This window comes from Haemaphysalis longicornis, unplaced genomic scaffold, assembly GCF_048455015.1.
Source record: "Haemaphysalis longicornis isolate Haplotype H1 unplaced genomic scaffold, Haemaphysalis longicornis Haplotype H1 scaffold_9, whole genome shotgun sequence".
NCBI classification, from domain to species: domain Eukaryota; kingdom Metazoa; phylum Arthropoda; class Arachnida; order Ixodida; family Ixodidae; genus Haemaphysalis; species Haemaphysalis longicornis.
In genome coordinates, this window is record NW_027526460.1 from 132,113,595 (window position 1) to 132,134,163 (window position 20,569).

The 20,569-nt window shown below is 47.8% G+C and overlaps 1 protein-coding gene across 1 annotated transcript in view; it reads right to left on the reverse strand.

The window, feature by feature from the left end:
• Nucleotides 1-2,317: 2,317 nt before the first annotated feature.
• LOC144152999 (toll-like receptor 7) overlaps nt 2,318-20,569 on the reverse strand; it is an 88,128-nt gene continuing 69,876 nt past the window's right edge. The window contains exons 5-6 of the mRNA XM_077684618.1: nt 4,617-4,768; nt 2,318-3,453 (exon numbers count right to left, since the gene is read on the reverse strand). Of these exons, the coding sequence (XP_077540744.1) occupies nt 3,194-3,453; nt 4,617-4,768 (412 nt within the window). The 3' untranslated portion in view covers nt 2,318-3,193. The remainder of the gene's footprint in view (nt 3,454-4,616; nt 4,769-20,569) is intronic.

Sequence of the window (20,569 nt, forward strand, 5' to 3'; positions counted from 1 at the left end):
CACTCCACGAAAAGGCATCTTGTATAATAAGCTCCACGTACGAGTGATTTGCCGGCCTGTATGCGCACTTGTGCTTTTTCGCTAGCTTTTTTCGCGCAGCGCTTCACTTGCGGGCCATCCTTGGTTGTCAGTGCGCACACGCATGTGCACATTTCATGCGTAAATTCTTTCGTCTTCCTAACAAACTTTCAGTTGAGAGTCAGCGCTTGCGTTGTGCTCCTTTCTTTCTTTCGTTCCGTTCGTTTGCGCTGTTTTTTGGTAAGACGAAATGGACGACAAGGGGACGGGGACAAACCGCAATCTTGCAACTGTTTATTAATACCAAAAGAGGAGGGACACGTAAAGTATATACAGGGTGATCAAAGTTAAGTCGACAGGTTTTTTTAGATGCGACGCATCTCTTTAACTCGCCTTGTCCCTCCGGCGTCTTCCGTCGTCCGTAGTCCGCATCCCTCCCCCATTCTCCTCGCCGCGCCAGCTGCGCGTTATAACGCCGCTCTCACCGCAGCGCCATCTGCTTGTTAGCGCTCGCTCCCGTCGCCGTGCCAGCTGTGCGTCAGCGCGCGTTAGCGCTTGGTTAAACATCTAACACATGCGCATGCGCTGCTCTTTCTCATTCCCCTCACAGTTAACGCGCGGTACATATAAACGCGGTAACTGCACCGCTCCGCTCAGTCGTTCCGCCGCTCCGATGACATCTGATGACCACCGATGATTTGAATGGAGACTAACAGGCCTGCTATCGCGATGGTCGGCGCAACCGTACGTAATATAATGGAAACAACAACAAATTGACACGCTAAATGGAAACAACATAACGGAAACGCAACGGAAACCCCACGATGTGTCCCATCTACCCATGGTTCCCCTCGCGGGAAGATGGTGTAAATTTTTAAAAATAGGCGCTTAGATTTAAGCGGAGGCCACCTCTACAGTGAGGTTTGGCGCCCAGGGGGACACCTAATTAGTAGGTAATTATTGATGTGGGTGACTTAATTAACTAAAATTGATTAATTAACTTTTTAGTGGCTGCAGTAACCAGGCATTTTTGTATTGGAAAGTTAGACGCTATCATGCTTCTACGCAGTTTCAATTGGGAGAATTCTTCTAGCGCATCCGTAGTCCGAGATATCAAATGGCGAAGTTTAACTGCCGTTCGCATGATTACGCATGCTAGAAGTAAAGACCAGCGCATAGCTCCTCCCTTTTGTTCGGTGTTTCGATAGCGGTTCCGAGTAGTGCAGATTGCGATAACGCCAGCCAAGAATGAATGGGTGCCAGTTATCACTTTTTCCTGTGCCTCCACCCCTTCGTCGAACTGAACACCGTACACAGCAGGCACGTCACCGAAGGGAGGAGCTTTGCGCCGGTGCCGACTATCTTGCATGGGTAATCATGCGAACGGCAATTAAACTTTCAGTTTGATATCTCGGACTACGGACGCGCTAGAAGAATTCTGCCAATTGAAACTGCGTGGAAACATGATTGCGTCTAACTTTCCAATACAAACATGCCTGGTTACTGCAGCCACTTAAAAGTTAATAAATTTTATTTAATTAAGTCACCTACATCAATATTTGCCTTCTATTTATATGTCCCCCTGGGCGCATAACCTCACTGTAGAGGTCTTCTTTGCGGAAATCTAAGCGCCTATTTTTTTAAAAAACCTGTTAACTTAACTTTGATCACCCTGTATACAAGGGTGCGATTTGTGTTAATAAACAGACGCAAGTTTGCGCTTCGTCCCCGTCTTCTCGTCGTCCAATTCGTCGTAGTAAACACAGCGCAGTTCAAGATGAACCCTGAAAGACGCTTGAACCACGAATGCTTAAAATTCACTGGTGACCACATTTAAACTCTTCCATATGTTATTTGTTTCCTCGCAGTAAGTGCCCTCTATAACGCTGTTTGCATCAGTGGGGTTGTTGAAAGACAATCTGGCGGTGTTCTATTTTGACAGCCGTCATTTCCTCGCTGCTTGCACAGCCCCCTGTGTACGGGCTTCTTCCTCCTTAGTTTTCAGACCGCGGCCTTGGGTTGTTTCACCTTCATTGCCTATGGTCATTTATTGCCCTCTAACACTGCCTTACTTGATGCGTTGTGTGTGGTAGGCGCTAAAATGGCTCTAAGGGGCTCGTGAGTCCATCCGCATCCATCAGACGCAAGCTTTCCGTCCAGCATTTATAACGCGAGCGTGCCAACGGAAGACGCAATGGGTAACTTTTTTGGAGATTGCTGGCCGCATCAATCATGGCTCCTAAATTGAAACACCGTGCCCGAAGCCGCACTGAAGCAGCCATCAAGGCTGAACGGCACGTTGAACACTCAAATTAAAGATTTTATTTCTTTGCTTACGATAGTACAGACATGCGCCAGGTACGAATTCTTACGCATGTCCGCCGCGTCGAGGCGTACATGCGTACAGGACATGCGTGCTTCGGTTTCGCCAGAATGTCGCTACGACCACAACTTTTTTGAGTGCGGCAACGGAGCGCATTTGCTTAGGCTTAGATGTTAGTGTGGCAATAGGGCGCCAGCGACGAGGCCCTCGAGGGCGCACACTGTGAAACGGCAGCGGAAGTAGTCGACGCCGCTTCCGTACCAGCAGCCAGGCGAATGTTCGGAAGCCGACGCGGCGGAGCTTCCGCTCGTCATACCCGCTACATCTACATGCTGTGTCGATGACGTTGAAGCGCGCACCGTTCACTGTTCGTAGCATATTGACGGATTCACGCATTTCCGTCCGCTCTGCGTTTTTCCGCTTCTCCTTCCGCGTCTGAATGCCGACGTTCTACCCAAGGCGGGGTTCCTCGACACGCGGAACGGTGTTTAGCGGCGTCGACGTTCAATATAACGGGAGGTCTTACAGCCTGCACTGCAAGGATATAAAAGCTCTTCGCGAAGACGATAGGCTGAAACATGAAAAGACACACACGGGAGCGCACTGTGTGTGTCTTTTCGTGTTTCGGTCTTTGCGGCGCTTTTAAATCCTTATGTACCGACTCGCCCAAACGACAGTTCTGTTGGCGCATTCCACACCGCAAATTTGCACGAACTGTGAAGGACAGTTTCTTTCAATGGTGTCTGTTGATGGGCAGGCTGAAGGCGCATAAGGTGTCACGCAAGCCAGGACCGAGACCACGAGGTGCAGTAGGTCACTTCCCAAGTGCGCATTACCACGGGGACACGAGCGTTACAGGATGGGTTGCAGGTGGTTGCTCGGGTCAGCGGAGTCCAGGTAGGAGCGGAAGGGGTCGGCACACGTCTTGTCGCAGCGCAGGACGTCGCAGTCGACGTGGGCTAGGTGCCGGCCGGCCAGTGCGGGCGGCGAGTTGCAGCGGCCGTCCAGGTGCCGGTAGTCGGCCGGGGACCGCTGGCAGTCCAGCGTGATGCAGTCCCGGGGCACCAGCCTCGCCAGCCAGCAGAGCCGGGCGTCACACACCACCGGGTTGCCTGCGCACGCACACGAGCACGCGTTCCTCTACGCATGTACACTGCGGGTCACGGAGAGTTCACATGCAAAGACAGCTTCGCGGCACACATGTTGCCCATATAAGGACATATTCTGTCGCCATAGCATTTTAAGGTCTGATCTGCGGTGCCTATGGCGAAAAAAGTACTGACTGTCCGCTGGTATACACTATAATATTGACGCAAGAAAACGACGATGACGGTAATGACATAGTGACTTTTATTCCAACATAAATGATTTGCAGAGGACACAGGTAAAAAGCAATCTCGGGCTTGACGAGGCCTATGCCCCTTATGCAGTTGAACCACCAGTTGTAATGTACATTCATATACATTAAAGAAACTATTCGGCAGATTAATTCAAAGAAGATAAAAAGAAACTTTTTTATACGAGAGCAATTTTATGGCACACTTAGCCATAATTATACACTGAACGAAACAGGCATGAGTACGCTAGAAGAAAAAACAATTTTTCACTGAACGAAACAGGCATGAGTACGCTAGAAGAAAAAACAATTTTCTGGCACACTTAGTGGTAATTTATGCATGAACTAAATGGCATCATTGTGGTCGAGATAAAATCAATTAAAGCCAATTTAAATGCAATTTCCTGGCACGCTTAGCACTATTAATTCATGGAATTATACAGGCATAAGTACATTCCAATAAAACAACCAGTGACAGGATAACGCAAAGACAAAATTTCTCAATGTCTCTAACAATCCTCATCATCATCATCATGAACAGGACTATATATAATAAATCTGAGGTTTTCAAGATCGAAAGGAATTTAGTGCAATCGGTAGGGTATGTTTCAGCCTTTGTCGACCGTAGTTGGGGCGTGTGTTGGGAGTGCTCCACGGGGGCTACAGCGGATATAGTGCTACGGTCCCAACGTCCGAGGAGAAAGAAGGCGTGCGTGGATAGTAGCCTGCGGGGGCGCCGCTATCGGCGACATCTTGTAGATGCATCACTTCACCATCATCTATGGTTCGCCTCATCATTCTCCTGACACCACGTAACCATATGCAGACATACCGGTTCTTTCATTTTAATATCTCATGGGGTTAGAGAATTAACGTAGCTTTGGGGAAGGAAAGCACTTCTTTAGGAGAGCAGAAGTGACACGCTGCTGTTCTTCTTACCGTGCAGCTCGACGCCGAGCCTCGGGTTGCTCCAGACGGCCGACCACACCTGCCGGTCGATGGTCGTGAGCCGGTTTCCGTTCAGGTGGACCCTTCGCAGGCTGCCCATCTTGTCGAACACCAGCGGGGACAGAGCGCTCAGGCGGTTGTCACTGGGAGGGAATGAATGAATGAATGAATGAATGAATGAATGAATGAATGAACGAACGAACGAACGAACGAACGAACGAACGAACGAACGAATGAATGAATGAATGAATGAATGAATGAATGAATGAATGAATGAACGAACGAACGAACGAACGAATGAATGAATGAATGAATGAATGAATGAATGAACGAACGAACGAACGAACGAACGAACGAATGAATGAATGAATGAATGAATGAATGAATGAATGAATGAATGAATGAACGAACGAACGAACGAACGAACGAACGAATGAATGAATGAATGAATGAATGAATGAATGAATGAATGAAATCTTTAATGACCAGACCGGGTGCTCTTGTAAGGAAACATTTTTTTTTTACATTACAGGGGGGCTCACACCCCGACGCAAAGCTGACACACGCAAGATGTAAGTATGCAGTACGTATGTGGGCGGTGCACGTACGGGCTAGCATGACTCGCGTCTGAGCAAGTGGGTCTGATTCAAACTCCCAATGAGAGGACGAGATGCGCGCGGACAGGGCTTAAGTAGCGCGAGTACGTCGGATTTCGTTATATTTACGCCCGTAGTGCCACATAACAACACAACCTACAGGGGTGGTTGGAGAAAAAGAAGGGTGGTGCATGGCTATTAGAAACACCGACAGTTCCGTTTCCCAAGCAAGCCACTGAGCTGAATAAGCTTACATGCTGCAGCCAACGAGTTGATCGTATACTTCTCATAAAAGCTCTGCAGGTGCGTGCTTTGAATGTGCTACATTTTGTGCCACTTCTGACATTAATGAGAATTTAATTCTTCTTTCAATAATTCAAAACGTCATCAAAACGTTCCCATCACGACATCAAAGCGTTCCCAACGGGCCTAATCATCGTGGCGCATTTCAAGCTTCTCACGGTATTGCGCCCTTAGCATTTTGTCAACCTGTTCAGTCGGTGTCGTCCCAATCTTATGCCTTCAAAAAAAAAAAAAAACGCGTGCCATGGGAGTTGAGTTCAACCTTGAAGGCCCGCAACACTTTCCTCCATCTTAGCCTCTCAGCAGCTCTGCGTCGCCCACTTTCGGGGCCAAGTTGTGAGATTACCACATTGTTGAACCATACATCCCTCTGAGCAGAAGAAATGAGCTGTTTTAGTAGCAGCTCGTTTGCTTTGTCCAATGAACGAGCATCACACACGTGATGCCGTGTATGCACATTGAGGAGCTTTTCATGCTTTGCAAAGGTGAAATGTTTACAGCTTGGATAGGCTGCATGATAAGAATATCGGTAGAAAGCTAGTAGTGCTAGAAACTGTAGTGGTAACAGGAAATCATTACAACTCAGCGTTTTTGCTTTTTGTGTGTGTGGGAAATAGAGATTTCAAAAGAAACTTGACCCACCGAAGCTGTACCTGCGCACAGGTTTGCCGTAGTGGAGTGCTAAGGAATAATTTTGACCACCTGGGGATCTGGAGAGCCGAAATTTCCTTTCTGTTTTCTAACACGAGCTACACTGGCTGAGGTTGAACAGTTTGGCGTGGCTCCTGGAGAGCCGTTCTGCGCATGCGCGAGGAGCAGTGACGTCACAGGGCGCACAGAACGTTTCTCGCTGCCCGGCGTCTCTCACACACCCCATGCGCCCAGCGTCTTCGGCGATCTCCGTTCCGCACGTGGCGGCCCGGTCCCCTTAATGATCATGCCAGGGGTGGCCGGGTGCGCCTGTGGAACCAGCTTAGTTCTGGGGCGATTGGTGACGCTGCGCTGGAGCCGCTTGAAAAATGTACATGTTTCACATAATGCGCATACCGTGTGTGTGTCATTGAAGCAGCAGTAAGCACGATAATCAAGCTAATCCTAGACAACCAGGAAAGCTAAGAATAACCAGCTGAACCTTAGCTCACGCTACGTATATCCTGGCATATCCGAGCTAAGCCACTGCCAACTTTTTGCTTCCACGTAAACTAATGTCCAAGTATGAATGTCGAAGTATGACGGTAGGGAACAAGAATTCGGCCACCTTCGAATGCGAAGACTCAGAAAACAGCAGATATCGTGCTCTTCCCATAGCTCTAACGGCTTTTCTTAAATCTCCCCCTTTCTTAAGAAAAAGAAGGCGAAGAAGCGATGCTTTCTCCATGCAAGCTGAGTTAAATCAAAGCCCTCATTCCACCCTCCCAAACTCCAGAATTAAAACTGCCAAAATCATAAGCCAAAGTCCACTCCAACTTATCCAAAGTCCAAAGCTAACGCCCGCGCTACGAACACAAAGGAAATGCTGTGCGCCCCGAATGAGGTTAAAGCTAAATTATTTAACATGGAAGCATTTTATTCCGGGATACACAAAGATGTCACTGACGTCATATCCGTTACGGAAATGACGCCAGTACCACGAAGCAAGCGGCCTGTGAAGGGTGCACCCCTGCACACAGGGTCTTCTTGCTGGGAAGCAACCTTTAGTACCAACGTTATACGTAGGGTTGTTTGTTTTAGGGTTTTATATTTTAACATGGAAGTGTTTTATGCCAGAACACACCAAGATTTCAGTGCTGTCAGATCCGACACGGAAATGACGCCAGTACACCTTTGCCGAAGTGACCCGCCAGCAGGACGTCGCTCGCCAAGCACACCCACAAGACAGCCGCCGACCCGCAAATCATGCTCAGCGGCAAATTTCGCTGCACATTTCACTTTCGTGTTTTACCGATTCCTATCACAGAGGAATCAACCAGATTTTTTTTATTACCTGTTTCTGACATTGTACTCAACATCGCGCAACCAATCAAGATTTACATATCAAACATGTCAGCACGCCACCAACGCAACAAAACAACATTTGAAAATGAAACATGTTAATGACATCTCAATCGAAAAAAAAAGGAAAAGCGATGATAGCGCAATAGGATAGAGGCCGGTTTCATGACTGGAGGGATCCAAGTTCGATTCGGAGCGCCGGAAACGTTTCTTTCCCTGGTTTTTCTCGTTTGTCTCTTGTGGCGCCGGTCCTTTAATTATTTTCTGTTGTGGGGCGTTAGGTTATCGCTGTTTTCGCGCTTTCATTATTTCTTTCTAACCTCCCAAACCCACGTGTGTTTTTTCCTTTCCGTCTCGTAATGAGGTGGCCTGGGAAGGCGAGATGGAATGGCTTTTGCATGCTATGGGTGCCTAAATTCGTTGTTAGTTTTATAAATTTTTTCTGCTTCAAAATTAACCCATCTGGCTGCAATACCTGTGTAAATTCCTGTTTGGCCTTGTTTCCTTCTATGTGTTGGGCACTGCTAGCCAACACAACTTTCTGTTTTTGTGTGTTTTTCTTTCTAAGTGGCTGCATTTATTTCTGTTCACCGCCGCTGCTAACACCGCACCCCTCGGGCCTTTGTGGTGGCCCAGTGGTTAGGTTGCCGGTTTCACGGCGTCAAGGTCCCAGGTTCGAATCCCGTAACCTGCACAACACATTTTTTTCTCCAGGCGGGCACTCCCAACACCTGTTTGTGGGCTCCTTGCCTCCTTACACTTCTTGTCCTGGAATTTCTCCCTCTCCACTTCGCCAATGATGATAGTTTTGTGTTAACGATCCGCACGGACAGAGCTCAAGCTTAAACAGCTCTTTTGTTGATATAGTGGTAACAAATGGAAATGAATACTACCCCCTGTTAAAAAATCAAACCCCAAATGGCAAAGGAGGTGAATCGATCCTGTCACTGTTTCCTATTCGTATAAAAGCGGCGAGGATATCCAAAAGAATCATGTTCGACTGATGCACTTCTGCAATTCCACGTCGGAAAAAATGTGAAGCTATACGTACGTACAGTAATGGGCACAAGAAACGCTATCGCGAAAATATGAAGGAGAACGCACAAGTTGCGCGTTATATCTTTTCAAGTAAACGTATCCTATCTTTAAGCTGCAACAATGTGTTCCGGGAATAGTCCCCATCTAACCTTACACTAATCCCGCAAATACTCAATTGCCGCAAACCTCATCTTCGTGTTCAACTTTCGTTTATCCATGGCTGTACATTTATCCTCGCTTCACCCTACGCCATACAACTTAATGCCTCAGAGCTTCTCTAATAGCAGAGATGTACGATGCCCATGGACCGAGTTCCACGTTCAAGAGGTGGCCTGTCCGTACCCGAAGATTTTTGAACCCCCTGCTGTGTTGTTAACGGGACTGCCGCAGTCGTCAGGGGCGCTACGGCTGATGGGGACACAGGGGCGTACGTTTTATTGCAGGTTCATTAGAAGGTTTTGGCGTCATACTACACCAGGGTGACCAGATATTGTACTGGTAATGGTAGCGCTGTATGCTTCCTAGAGATACCGATCGATTGATTGATTGAGTGATTGATTTTGGGTTTAGCGAGCCTAACCCGGTAAAAACACAGCAAAAATACGACAGGATTATCCTGTAAGGGAATGGGTCATTCTGTCGTTTCTACAACAGAAATATCTGTCGTGCGGCAGATAGTTTGTAGTTGTGCGAAAGATATTCCTGACACCCAACAGACCATCCTGTAGTCGCAACAGAGATTCCTTTTCTATGACAGATATTCCTGTTGTACAACAGAAATTTCTGTTGTGCCACATACATTTCTGTTGTGTTTTTCGACTTGGAAGCTACGCCTGGGCAATTGTAAGGCTAGTATAGTCCTAGAGAGCCTTCCTAGGGCTAGTGCAGTTAATTGTTCCTATCTTGGCTAGGTTCACTGGCATCCGTGATGATGTTTGCTGCGGGACCAGGTAGAACACACAAACCTCGGTATGTGGTATCGGCCCCCAGTGTTCCTCAGGGGATCTGCTTCGTCTACAATACCCGGTAATAATTCGAAAACGTTGCGACCTAGAGGTAGAGCAGCAGCGGCGAGATATCGGATTGTGCCTTACAGAAAACTGGTTGTTTTGACTCGACGGGAGTCTTCGTGGGAATAACAAAGCGTGAGAAACGCTGCCCCGGGACGATGGGTGGTGCGAGCCAGTCTGTCTGCTGAGCACGAGGTCGCGGGTTCGATTCCCGGCCGCGGCGGTCGCTTTTCTGATGGAGGCGAAAAGCAAAAATGCCCGTGTGTTCGAGATTTCGGCGCACGTTAAAGATCCCCCGGTGGTCAAAATCAATCTGGAGCCCTCCACTACGGCGCGCCTCATCGCCTGCGTTGCGTCGGCGCGTTAAACCCTACAATCAATCAATCAATCAATCAAGAGCCAGTCTGTCAGCGGAGTACGCCACAACATACGGGCGTCATCAAGCTAGAAAAAAGAAAAACCCCTCGCGCCAACAACTTTTTTCCTCCTCTACACCAAGGCTAGTAAAAAAAAAAAACAGCTGTACGGTCATACCACACTATAGAAAAACAGGCTTGCAAGCAAGTTATAAAAACAAGAGCTTGAAATGGGACTAGTTGTTTTTTTACTCGGAACATTGCTGGCGCTAGGCGGGACAAGGACGACGAATTACACACAAATTTAGCATGGAGTGTGCAGGAATTTTTCTGCCTTAGGAAAAGGGCCGCAACCGTTGTGATAAAACTAATCAGGAGGCGCCGGGTAAAACACAGTACGAGCTTATACACCAACATGATGATGCCGTTGACACTTTCTGCGAAGATATGGAATCGACAATAAATAGGGTGGAACACTACACACCACAGCGATAGGCTATTTTGACACAAAAGTAGGACAAAGACAAGTTGACCGATCGTGCAGTGGGACGCTTTGGAATAGGTTATGGTCGCTTAGATTTTCAAAGAGAACCTGAGGATAAAGAATACACTCGGACACAGACGCTCGGCCACAAAGCAAAAAGCAAAGCAAATACACAAAGCCAAACAAATACATTCGCCCGAAAAACAAAAATTAAAACTTTATTTTATATGTCAATACAGGTATTGTGCTGGATTTGAGGTGCTAGTCAAAATTTAGAGAAGTGGTCTCAAGATGGTGCGGAGAGGACTGCGGATATATCTGGAAATAAAATGATGAAGCTTGCAAACAAAAAAAAAAATACAACTTGCGGTCTCTAAAAGTCACCGAGCAGGAGATTAAATAACGCTTCAAAACAAATTCGGGCTTAACCCGGGGCAATCAAGAAAGTGTAGACATAAGTAAAAACCTAACGACGGTGCTTACGTAGTTGGCAGGAGCTGTGAAAAGGAGATAACAAATAGTAAGTGGGTAAAACATCTTAGAAAACGAAGAAACGTGTTGCGAAACGCAGCGAACGAAATTGTGAAGAACTAGTAGCAGATCAAAATGGCACAGCTCTCCAAATCCATTAACGAAAATATGGGAACTTGGAAGAAACGTCAAAAAGACTTTCGGAGCGCATAAGTAATTCTCCTGGAGTGGAAAGGCGAGATAATTACGTCGCTTGGTGAGCCACCAAGTTACATAGCCGTGTTCAGTGTTGTGGCGAAATGTTACGGTCATACCACGTTCACTACGCGCCTCAGGCCAGCTTCCGCCGTCTAGTGAATCGCTCGCGAGGCCGAGCCCAACGGAGCACATGACGCGTCGCAGCCAATGGCAATGTGCGCGCCGTTTTTCAAACGCGGGTTTCGAATTACGGCGCGGTTTTCTCACGAGTCAAGTAATGCTTCGAAGTAAAAAAGAGCATAAGCATAGGGGCAACTCAGAAGAAACTTGAATTGGCAAAGGTAGAATGTATGCACCCAAGAACCAAAAAAGTAGCATCACGGACAACGGACACCACGGTTGGGATAACGAAAGTAAAAGAAAGGTTCTACTTATGCAGCGTTGTAAGCTAGCGACCTTAGGCCTGGAGACAGTACTGAAAGGAATAACTTGGGTCGACCCGCCGCGGTGGCTCAGTGGCTAAGGCGTTGCGCTGCTGAGCACGAGGTCGCAGGTTCGATTCCCGGCCGCGGCGGCCTCTTTTCTGATGGAGGCGAAAAGCAAAAACGCCCGTGTGTTCGAGATTTCGGCGCACGTTAAAGATCCCCAGGTGGTCAAAATTAATCCGGAGCCCTCCACTACGGCGCGCCTCATCGCCTGCGTTGCGTCAGCGCGTTAAACCCTACAATCAATCAAATCAATAACTTGGGTCGCGAGGTCGCAATAGTAACTAAAGGCTCGTTGGAAAGCGTGTTTAGGGCGATAAAGCGAGAGAAAGCTGCAGGAGAAGACGGAATAACCGTGGATCACCTAAAAGACGGAGAAAAGATTGTATTAGAAAAGCTCGGAAATATTTTGAGAATGTTCTAGGACATTAAAGATACGCCAAGCCTGAAAAACCGCCACCGTTATTTTGATTCCCAAGAAGGATGACGTGAAAGAGCTTAAGAATTACTGAACCATCGCCTACCCTCAGGAGCATACAAGTGTATTTATTTATTACGAGAGATCGTAGCGGCAGAGCACAAAATTCTACAACGAAGGAACTCTTAATTTTTTCAAAGTCATTCCTACAGAAATATATTACAATAAAACGTTGCAAACAGTAATAAAGTCTACTAGGAAAGTAGTTTTAATAAGCGTTGTGCGCATATTACAACGCTGTCGTCATAAAAAGTGCGATTCGACAACCACTAAATCAAACAGCTTTCCTGGTCGAAAAAAATGTAACAATTGTTGTATTCTTTACAATCAGTATGGAAGCCAATAGATCAAGCTGAACAAATTGTCATCTACAAACACCAAATTTTACTCTGCACAGAGAAATAAACAGAACGATTTTAGCCTAAAATATGAATTGTTCAAAAATGAGTCGTTTGAAGGTTAAAATAAAAGTTCTTAAAGGAGCACTGACACCAATTTTCGGCGTTAATATTATTGCACAGTTCGCTTCCTTCACTCAACAGAATACCCTGGCTGAAATATGAACGGCTTGCGACGCGACGAACATAGATCTCATTTATTGCGCCGATGAAGCAGCGCGCGGAGCGGCACTCAGCAAATGGACATCAGCGTGACATCACTCCAGGAGAGGAAAAAGAAGTGACGCGACAGCGCTCGTCAAAAACTCGTGACGTCACTTCACGCGCGCGGCCCCACGAGCGCGGCGCAACACCCTCTCAAGCGGGCGCCGGTGAGGTCCGCACAAAGCGGTGAGGTCAGGCAGGGAGTCTGTCATATCCGCCGTTCGGGATGAAAGCGCGGGAATTTGAAATAAACGATTTTCAGGCCGTTCAATGTAATTAACTATAGCGCGCTGAAGTATTTGAAGTGCTGTTTCAGGTTGGCCATACCATTAAGCATCGATAAAAGCAATAAAAGTGTAACATAAAATTTTCGTGTCAGTGCTCCTTTAAGGCCTCGTATTAGCCACACGTTAACGTCATAAGTGGGGCCCTAGATTTCCGACAACCGAATCGTTAAGCAGAGACGAAAGAACAGGCTGTATTTGAGACAGGATACCCAACCATGCATTGCATTCATGCCATCACCCTCGTACCTGAGAAATTTAATTGACACGTACCCTTACATAGCATTTATATATTGCAGGAGAAGCGTTTGAGTAGGCGCCGCTGCGGTAATAGAAGCATAGGGGGCCAAGAGTATAGACGCTACGCACACAGGGTTGTCAAAGTTATAATATTTAACCCCGTAAATGATGCCCTAGATGTCTAACAACCGAAGAGACCGGCTAAATTTAGTCATCAACCTAATAAAAGAAAAATCGGAAAAATTTAGTCAACTCCATGTACCCTCACAACAACACTCTCCCCGCCATGTTTCCCACACAATACACCGCTACACGTGTCAACACTGCCCACAATTAGGCACACCCTTTCATGTAACGGTTGCATACCCACACACACCAACTCTTCCCCCTCCTTCCTAAAATTACACCACAGCAATGGTGTAATGTTGACTGCCGCTAGGACCGAGCTGACCAGCTCTGCCCTAGCCGGAGAGCGTATGCTGTTGGAGTCAATAGGTGCTTGCTGGCCCATCTCGCCAGCAAACACCAAGGTATCCTGAACTGGGCCCACCCCACACCTGCAGAGCGCCCGCAGATCGCGCTTGCTGTTAAATAAAGTTTAACAGCAAGCTTTGGGCTTACTTTTGCGCAACTGTTCTTGTAAACAGATTTTACACGACTAAACCTATTTGAAACTATCCTTCACGTGTTTATTGCTCCGCCAGCGAACCAACAACAAGGCGACGAGAAATCGTCTGCTCCAAATCGTCTGCTCCGAGAAGGCGCGGCTCATAGCTCCGCCGTGCTTCACATCCGGGCGTTCGCTTTTAGCCAATCAGGGCTTGCTCAAAACGGACACTTTTTAAACAGACACAAAATGAACAAACACGAGAATACCACCCCAGGGTCGAAATGTTTAAGTATATTGGTGCAACGAGTTGGACATTCTCCGCCGCCCTTTTTTGAGCCGCGGATTCTGAAGATCCCGTGCTCTTTCGCAATCTTATCCGCGGCGTCATGGGATGGGAGCGTGGATTGCAGGACGCGGCGGCAAAGGCGGTTCCGAAGAAGGAAGCGCGGGAGTCGCCGCTGCTCGCAGCCACTGAGCTGCCGAAGCTCTGCGTAACGCTGGCTGCCGGAGGCACTCGCTATGATCGACATCGGACACGGCACCCCTTATCGTCTCCCCCGTGGTCGGAAAGTTCCGGGATGCGTGCGCAACAACAACGCGTGAACACAAATATTTGGTCGTATTTTAACCCGCAACAGAAGAGCCCGCATACTTTTTGGACGACCCGCCGCGGTCGCTCAGTGGCTAAGGCGTTGCGCTGCTGAGCACGAGGTCGCGGGTTCGATTCCCGGCCGCGGCGGCCGCTTTTCTGATGGAGGCGAAAAGCAAAAACGCCCGTGTGGACGAGATTTCGGCGCACGATAAAGATCCCCAGGTGGTCAAAATTAATCCGCAGCCCTCCACTACGGCGCGCCTCATCGCCTGCGTTCCGTCGGCGCGTTAAACCCCACAATCAATCAATCAATCTTTTTGGACGGCTCCGGTTGTCCTAATCTCACTTTAGAATTGGACAGGATAAATTGTATTAGCATTTATTCGAAACGGGACTTTCAAATAAATGTTACTTTTGTTTGAGTTGTTTTTACTTTAAAGTAAAAAAAAGACCAGGGAAGCTCGCACTCACGTCCAAGACTTGAATGACGAAGCTGTTGTAGGTGAGCACTGCAGGACACATAGTTGCGTTTCAGTGTCATTGTTTATTTGCATAGTTGCGGTGCTAGCAGTCGTCGTCATATGCATCGAAGAGGTCGTCGTGTTCTACGCGGCGAGTGCTGGATGCAAGGTCACCCTCAGCATTGCAGAATTCCACAATCTCAACTGTCGAAGCTTGCACTAAGTGAGCACTGAATGACACATCACGACGCATTTGTACTAGTTTGAAATTGTTTATTTACAGGTTCCGTTGAAGCCTTGCACTGTGCTGGTGGTAGTAATCGTCATATGCATCGATATCGTCGTGTTTCTCATGTCAAGCATTACATGCGTGGTAGCGCTTGCCGACAGCGCTGAATTTTTCTGTTTTTCTTTTTTTTTGCTAAAGCCACTGCGCGAGCCTGGACTCGGCGGTCGGCGCGAGGCACGCGCTCCGAATTTTCTTGCTATTTTTTTTTCTGCAATACCGAACTTGTACAACAGCTCCGCTGTTGAAAGTTGGTGGTCGAACGGAGGGTTCAAAGTGAATGTTCTTTTTATTTTTTTGAAAGGTGGGAAGGTTCACCTGCAATCCATTCCCGGTTACTCTGCCAAGGCGTGGTTTAGGGAAAGTGTTCCAAAAAAGTGAGAACTCGAAAACAAATGGAAAGGAGGGTCACCAAGTTTTCGTTTTTCTCCGAACGTTAAATCAAGCATCACTTAAGCTGTGGGGCTCTTTCTACGATCTTGACCTTGCATGTCCCGGGTTAGGTTAGGGTAGGTTAGCTAGGGTTAGTTAGGTTAGGGTAGGTTGGGTTAGGTCAGGTCAGGTTAGGTTAGGTTAGGTTGCGTTACGTTAAGTTAAATTGGGTTGGGTTGAATGTCAGAGTGCGTCAAGGAGTCAATCTTTATTTCGTACAGTCCAAGACTAAATCGAGCAACTTAATAGTGTCATTAAACTACTTCTATACGCGTGTCAAAAGTGCCGATATTGTCACCGCATTTCATAAAGTTCAGAAAGTTGTATTTTTCGCCAAGTGTAAGACGCTTTGAACAGTACCCAGAATGCTACAATTAGACAAAACTTACTAAAAATGAAGCAGCCCGAAGAGATAATTGCGCTAGAAATGAATATTAACTTAAATGTTAGTTTGGCTGACGAAACAACATTCTCTGACACGCCTGCCTGGCTCTACTGGGCATCGCTAGCTTGTGCCAATGACAGTATGGCATTGCATGGTAAAGCACTGAAAGCCATCGTCTGAAGCCAATAAATGGGATGGACGCTTTACTGTCAGCGAGTTTCCTCTACTCTCTGCTTGCGGAAAATATGCCGCCGCAACTGCATCTCGGCCACAGCAGTCGTACTTGCAATTTATGAATAGAATGAAAGAGCGAGAAGGAAGGCCGAGAAGTTCTACAATTATCGTGAGATAGAGTTACTGCTTTTCACACAGTGTTCCAACCTACGCTGACTGCTTGGAACGCTCACAACGCTCTTCCCTCACCTTCGGGGTCTTACCGTATTTTCGCGCCAACAACCCGCACCGGAAATGCGAAAATTTCAGTGGCATAGTAGGGGCGCGGATAAAACGCGGGGTTCTTCCTTTAGTGCAGCTTCACGGCAATGTGCGCTATGCCGTGAAGCTCCTACGCAGTAGAACTGACTAAGCCTTCCATGGCGGTGATTGCGCAAAACATACAAAGACAGGGAGGAGAAAACAAGGACGAGCGCACTTTAATAACTGAATTTTATTAGTGAATTGTAACTTTCGCATTGTAGTCAGTGTATTTTACTTGCGTACATATACGCTTTTTCGGTCTACATAGTAAGTGATGTGTTGCTTCAGCAGTAGCTTTGGTGCAGCCTTTTCTGTATCAAATGTGCGGGCAATATGAGAGAATATTTTTTTCTTTTCCGGCGGGCTGAAAGTCGGGGTGCGGATTATATGCAGTGCCGGTTATACGCGTGAAAATACGGTAATTCCTTCTACATATTTCGATTCATTGTCAGTCTAGCATGCAGCAGACTCTACACGCCTGCAAAAACACCTTATCATCCGAAGCAAATACTTGGCTCTCTTCAAGAGCCTCTCTCCTACGACACTGCGCTCCTCATATATGCCAATTTTCGCACACCCTTCCCCCTTCCTCCCCCCCCCCTTCTCCCCCGGAAGAAAATCTCAAAGTTACCTTATTACATCGCTAACCACCCCATCCTTCATTGAAGAGATCCGCATCGCGCGTTGAACTGTGACCAGCAACGCTGATATTTGCCTAGAAAACTTGGCAGACATTCGCGCTTATATGGGATTCACAATGCTGGGAGATGCGTTATCAGCCTGTTTTTACCTTCTATTGACGGTTTGTTTTTGCAATGAGATGATTTTAAATGCAGAGCATTTCAGTAACTCACGATGTCACCCGCGTTGGCGTCCGTAGTCCGCGTCGCTCCCCCTACACTATATAAACAAACAATACTTGCCGGCGCCAGGTTTCGATCCTACGACTCTGCGGGCGGAGCGCAAGGTGCACGGTGCTCTACCAACTGAGCCACAAAGCCGACACAGAACGGAAGGTTACGAACGTGCCTTATATCCTTGACTCATTCAACCGTCGGCCAGAGGTGCGCCCTCTCCCCCGCGTCCTCCTCGCCTTCTCTCCGCTTGCAACGCCCTCTCTCGCCGCGTTCGGTTCGGGCGCACAACAGGTGGGGACGTGCGCAACACCCTCTCTCGCCGCGTTAGGTTCGCGCGCAAGAACAGGTGGGGCGCTCGCATCGCGCTCTCTCGCCGCGGTCGGTTCGCGCTTAAACCACATATGTCGTTCGCGCGCGCTGCGGTCGCTAACATCTGTGGCGTGATCGTGACGTCAGCATCACGCGTTCGCGTGGTGGTGATTTCGGCGCTATAACACTCTCTCGCGAGGGGCATTGGATTAGATTCGATTGGATTGGCTTGGATTGGCTTGGATTTGGATTGGATTGGATTGGATTAAAGTGGATTGTGTTGGATTGTGTTGCGTCATAGCCGCGCCACGTTGCGTCATAGCCGCTCCACGTTGCGTCATAGCCGCGGCAGGGGGTTCACGGCACGTTTCACCATCGACTTCATCGACAATGTCTACGCTGGAAGACAACAATTACAACAACAACCAATACGTAATCCATACGACTTGCAGGCGCGCCCCCCTGCAGAAATGCTCTGCATTTGATCGTGCCCCTCGCGAGGGGGATGTTTTTATTTACGCGCTCCTTGAAAAGTGATATTGTGAACGCGCATGTTGTGGAGAGGTCGCCCCGGCACTTTCCCCTCTGTTCGTGTGTGCCATTCTCCAAGAGAACCACATTCTTGTGCTTGTCTGCGTTTACTCATACGTACTGTTCATACGACCTCCGAGCAATTGTTTTTCATAAAACCACTCTTGCCTGCCTTGTTCACGCTCCACTTTTGTGTATTTCTACACATTTATTCTTATCAATTTCTGATTGACTAGCCTTCCTTGTATGTCGTCAATTTGTATGCCTCTTATTCCTCATGTACACAGTGCATCAGCCGAGAAGACCCGGCACTGTGAGGGAGAACTTGAAATAAATAAATAAATAAATAAATAAATAAATAAATAAATAAATAAATAAATAAATAAATAAATACATTGAATCCTGTCGAGCATTCCGAAATAGATTCCTACAAGTCGCGCTTCACCGCCATTCTCCCTGACTAGACAGCCTAATCCCGCTCCGCTGCCCACACGGGACGGAAATGCAGACCCGGATGCCCACTGAATAATTTGAGGCGCTAAACAACGGGGACCCGAAGAAACACGTAGAGACAGAAACGGCGCCTTGTCTGTCTCTACTCGTTTCTTCTGGTCCCTGTTTAGCGCCTCAAATTATTCAGTATGTTCAACCAACGAGCCCTCGTAGGGCTTCTGTTAACAGATGCACAACGCCAACGTTTCGACAAGCACCCGAGTAATGACTCTAGGAGTGAAAAAATTTGGGGCCCAATTCCGCTGCTGTGAGTGTGGAAGACCATCGCTGTTGTATTGGTGGAAAACTAAATTCAGTTACGTATAGCGACTTACTATATTGATCGAATAAAACACATAGGAGACATAACCTCCTAAGAATTAATTCTAAATTAATTCTCATACAATTGGTTTCGGAATAGTTTCAACAAAACAAGAGTTACATCCATATTCTGTAACTGTACTCGTACCGTAGACGGGTGTTTTGACAACAGACGGCAATTTGGTAACGTTTACAACATCTCTGTGAACTGATTAATTATCACAACTGAAAGTTGGCCCAACGATTGAGTCGTCTCAAAGGCCAATTCCAGTGTGATTTTTTCCAAGATAGCCACATTAGACTGCAAGTTACAGAGCAATATACCCTAGCTCTGGAGAAGAAACTTTAAAGGGCGAAGCCCCTCAGGGGCTCGGGCTGTCGGCGTCTAATGTCGTTGTCTCATGTAGTCACGGTACTAAAACACCAGGGCACTCGTTGACGCTCTCGCGCTATAACATAACGCGTACTAAAAGAAGGCCCCGGGACACTCATTTTACAACCGCCTCGCGCTAGGACGCTTCGATTGATTGATTGTAGGGTTTAACGCGCCGACGCAACGCAGGCGATGAGGCGCGCCGTAGTGGAGGGCTCCGGATTAATTTTGACCACCTGGGGATCTTTAACGTGCGCCGAAATCTCGTACACACGGGCGTTTTTGCTTTTCGCCTCCATCAGAAAAGCGGCCGCCGCGGCCGGGAATCGAACCCGCGACCTCGTGCGCGCTCAGCAGCGCAACGCCTTAGCCACTGAACCACCGCGGCGGGTCGCTAGGACGCTTCGTGCTTCAAGCAACGCTATGTACCTCTGCACGCAAACGGTTTCATCTCCGTGGGCAAAATGCGAAGGCGCCAAGGAAACGCATATGCAGTGCATGCTTCGCCCCTCCCCAGGTTTCACGTCAGGGGAGATGGCCCGGGATTTTTTCGTTCTACGCGGCTGTGTCTACGGGCGTGAGTTTGGTCACAACCCAGCCGTATACAGCTTCGTAACGAAATGACAGACACCTTGGCTGCGCCAACCACGAAAAATCGTGCTCAAGCATGTTTTTTTTTTTTTTTTTGCGACAAATGTTTAAGTGAAAATTTTGTTTTTGAGCTATTTCAAATTTCCCGCATATGCCTAAGCATGAACTGCAGGCGGCCGCTAATCTATACAGCAACGCGCGCTGCGAAGGCACAACGTCCGACGCTTTGCTCGTAATGGCATCCTGCTAGCGTGGCGTAAGTGAGGCATCGACTTGGCCACAATCGAGAGGACCATGATTCGACGCCGTTCCGGACAGCGTATTCTTTTTTACACCAGTCGAGAAGACGCTTTATACAGACAGGGGGGAAAACTATGGTTGGTATAGGCTAAGCAGTGATTTCGCAGTAAAGGGTACCGCCACGATTCTCGGGTGTGAGGCGAAATCCTTAGAAGCATGCTTTTCAAGACCGCTAAGCGAACGCGCAAACTTGCAAGCTACTCTCCGCCTGCTCTGACAACCGCTGTCGTCGTGTGCTACAAACATACACGCCGAGAGAACGACTCAGGTGCAGCTTTCCGGTTCATCGCAGCTCTGTCAGAAGTGATCACGCTGGAGAGAGAGAGAGAGAGAGAGAGAGAGAGAGAGAGAGAGAGAGAGAGAGAGAGAGAGAGAGAGAGAGAGAGAGAG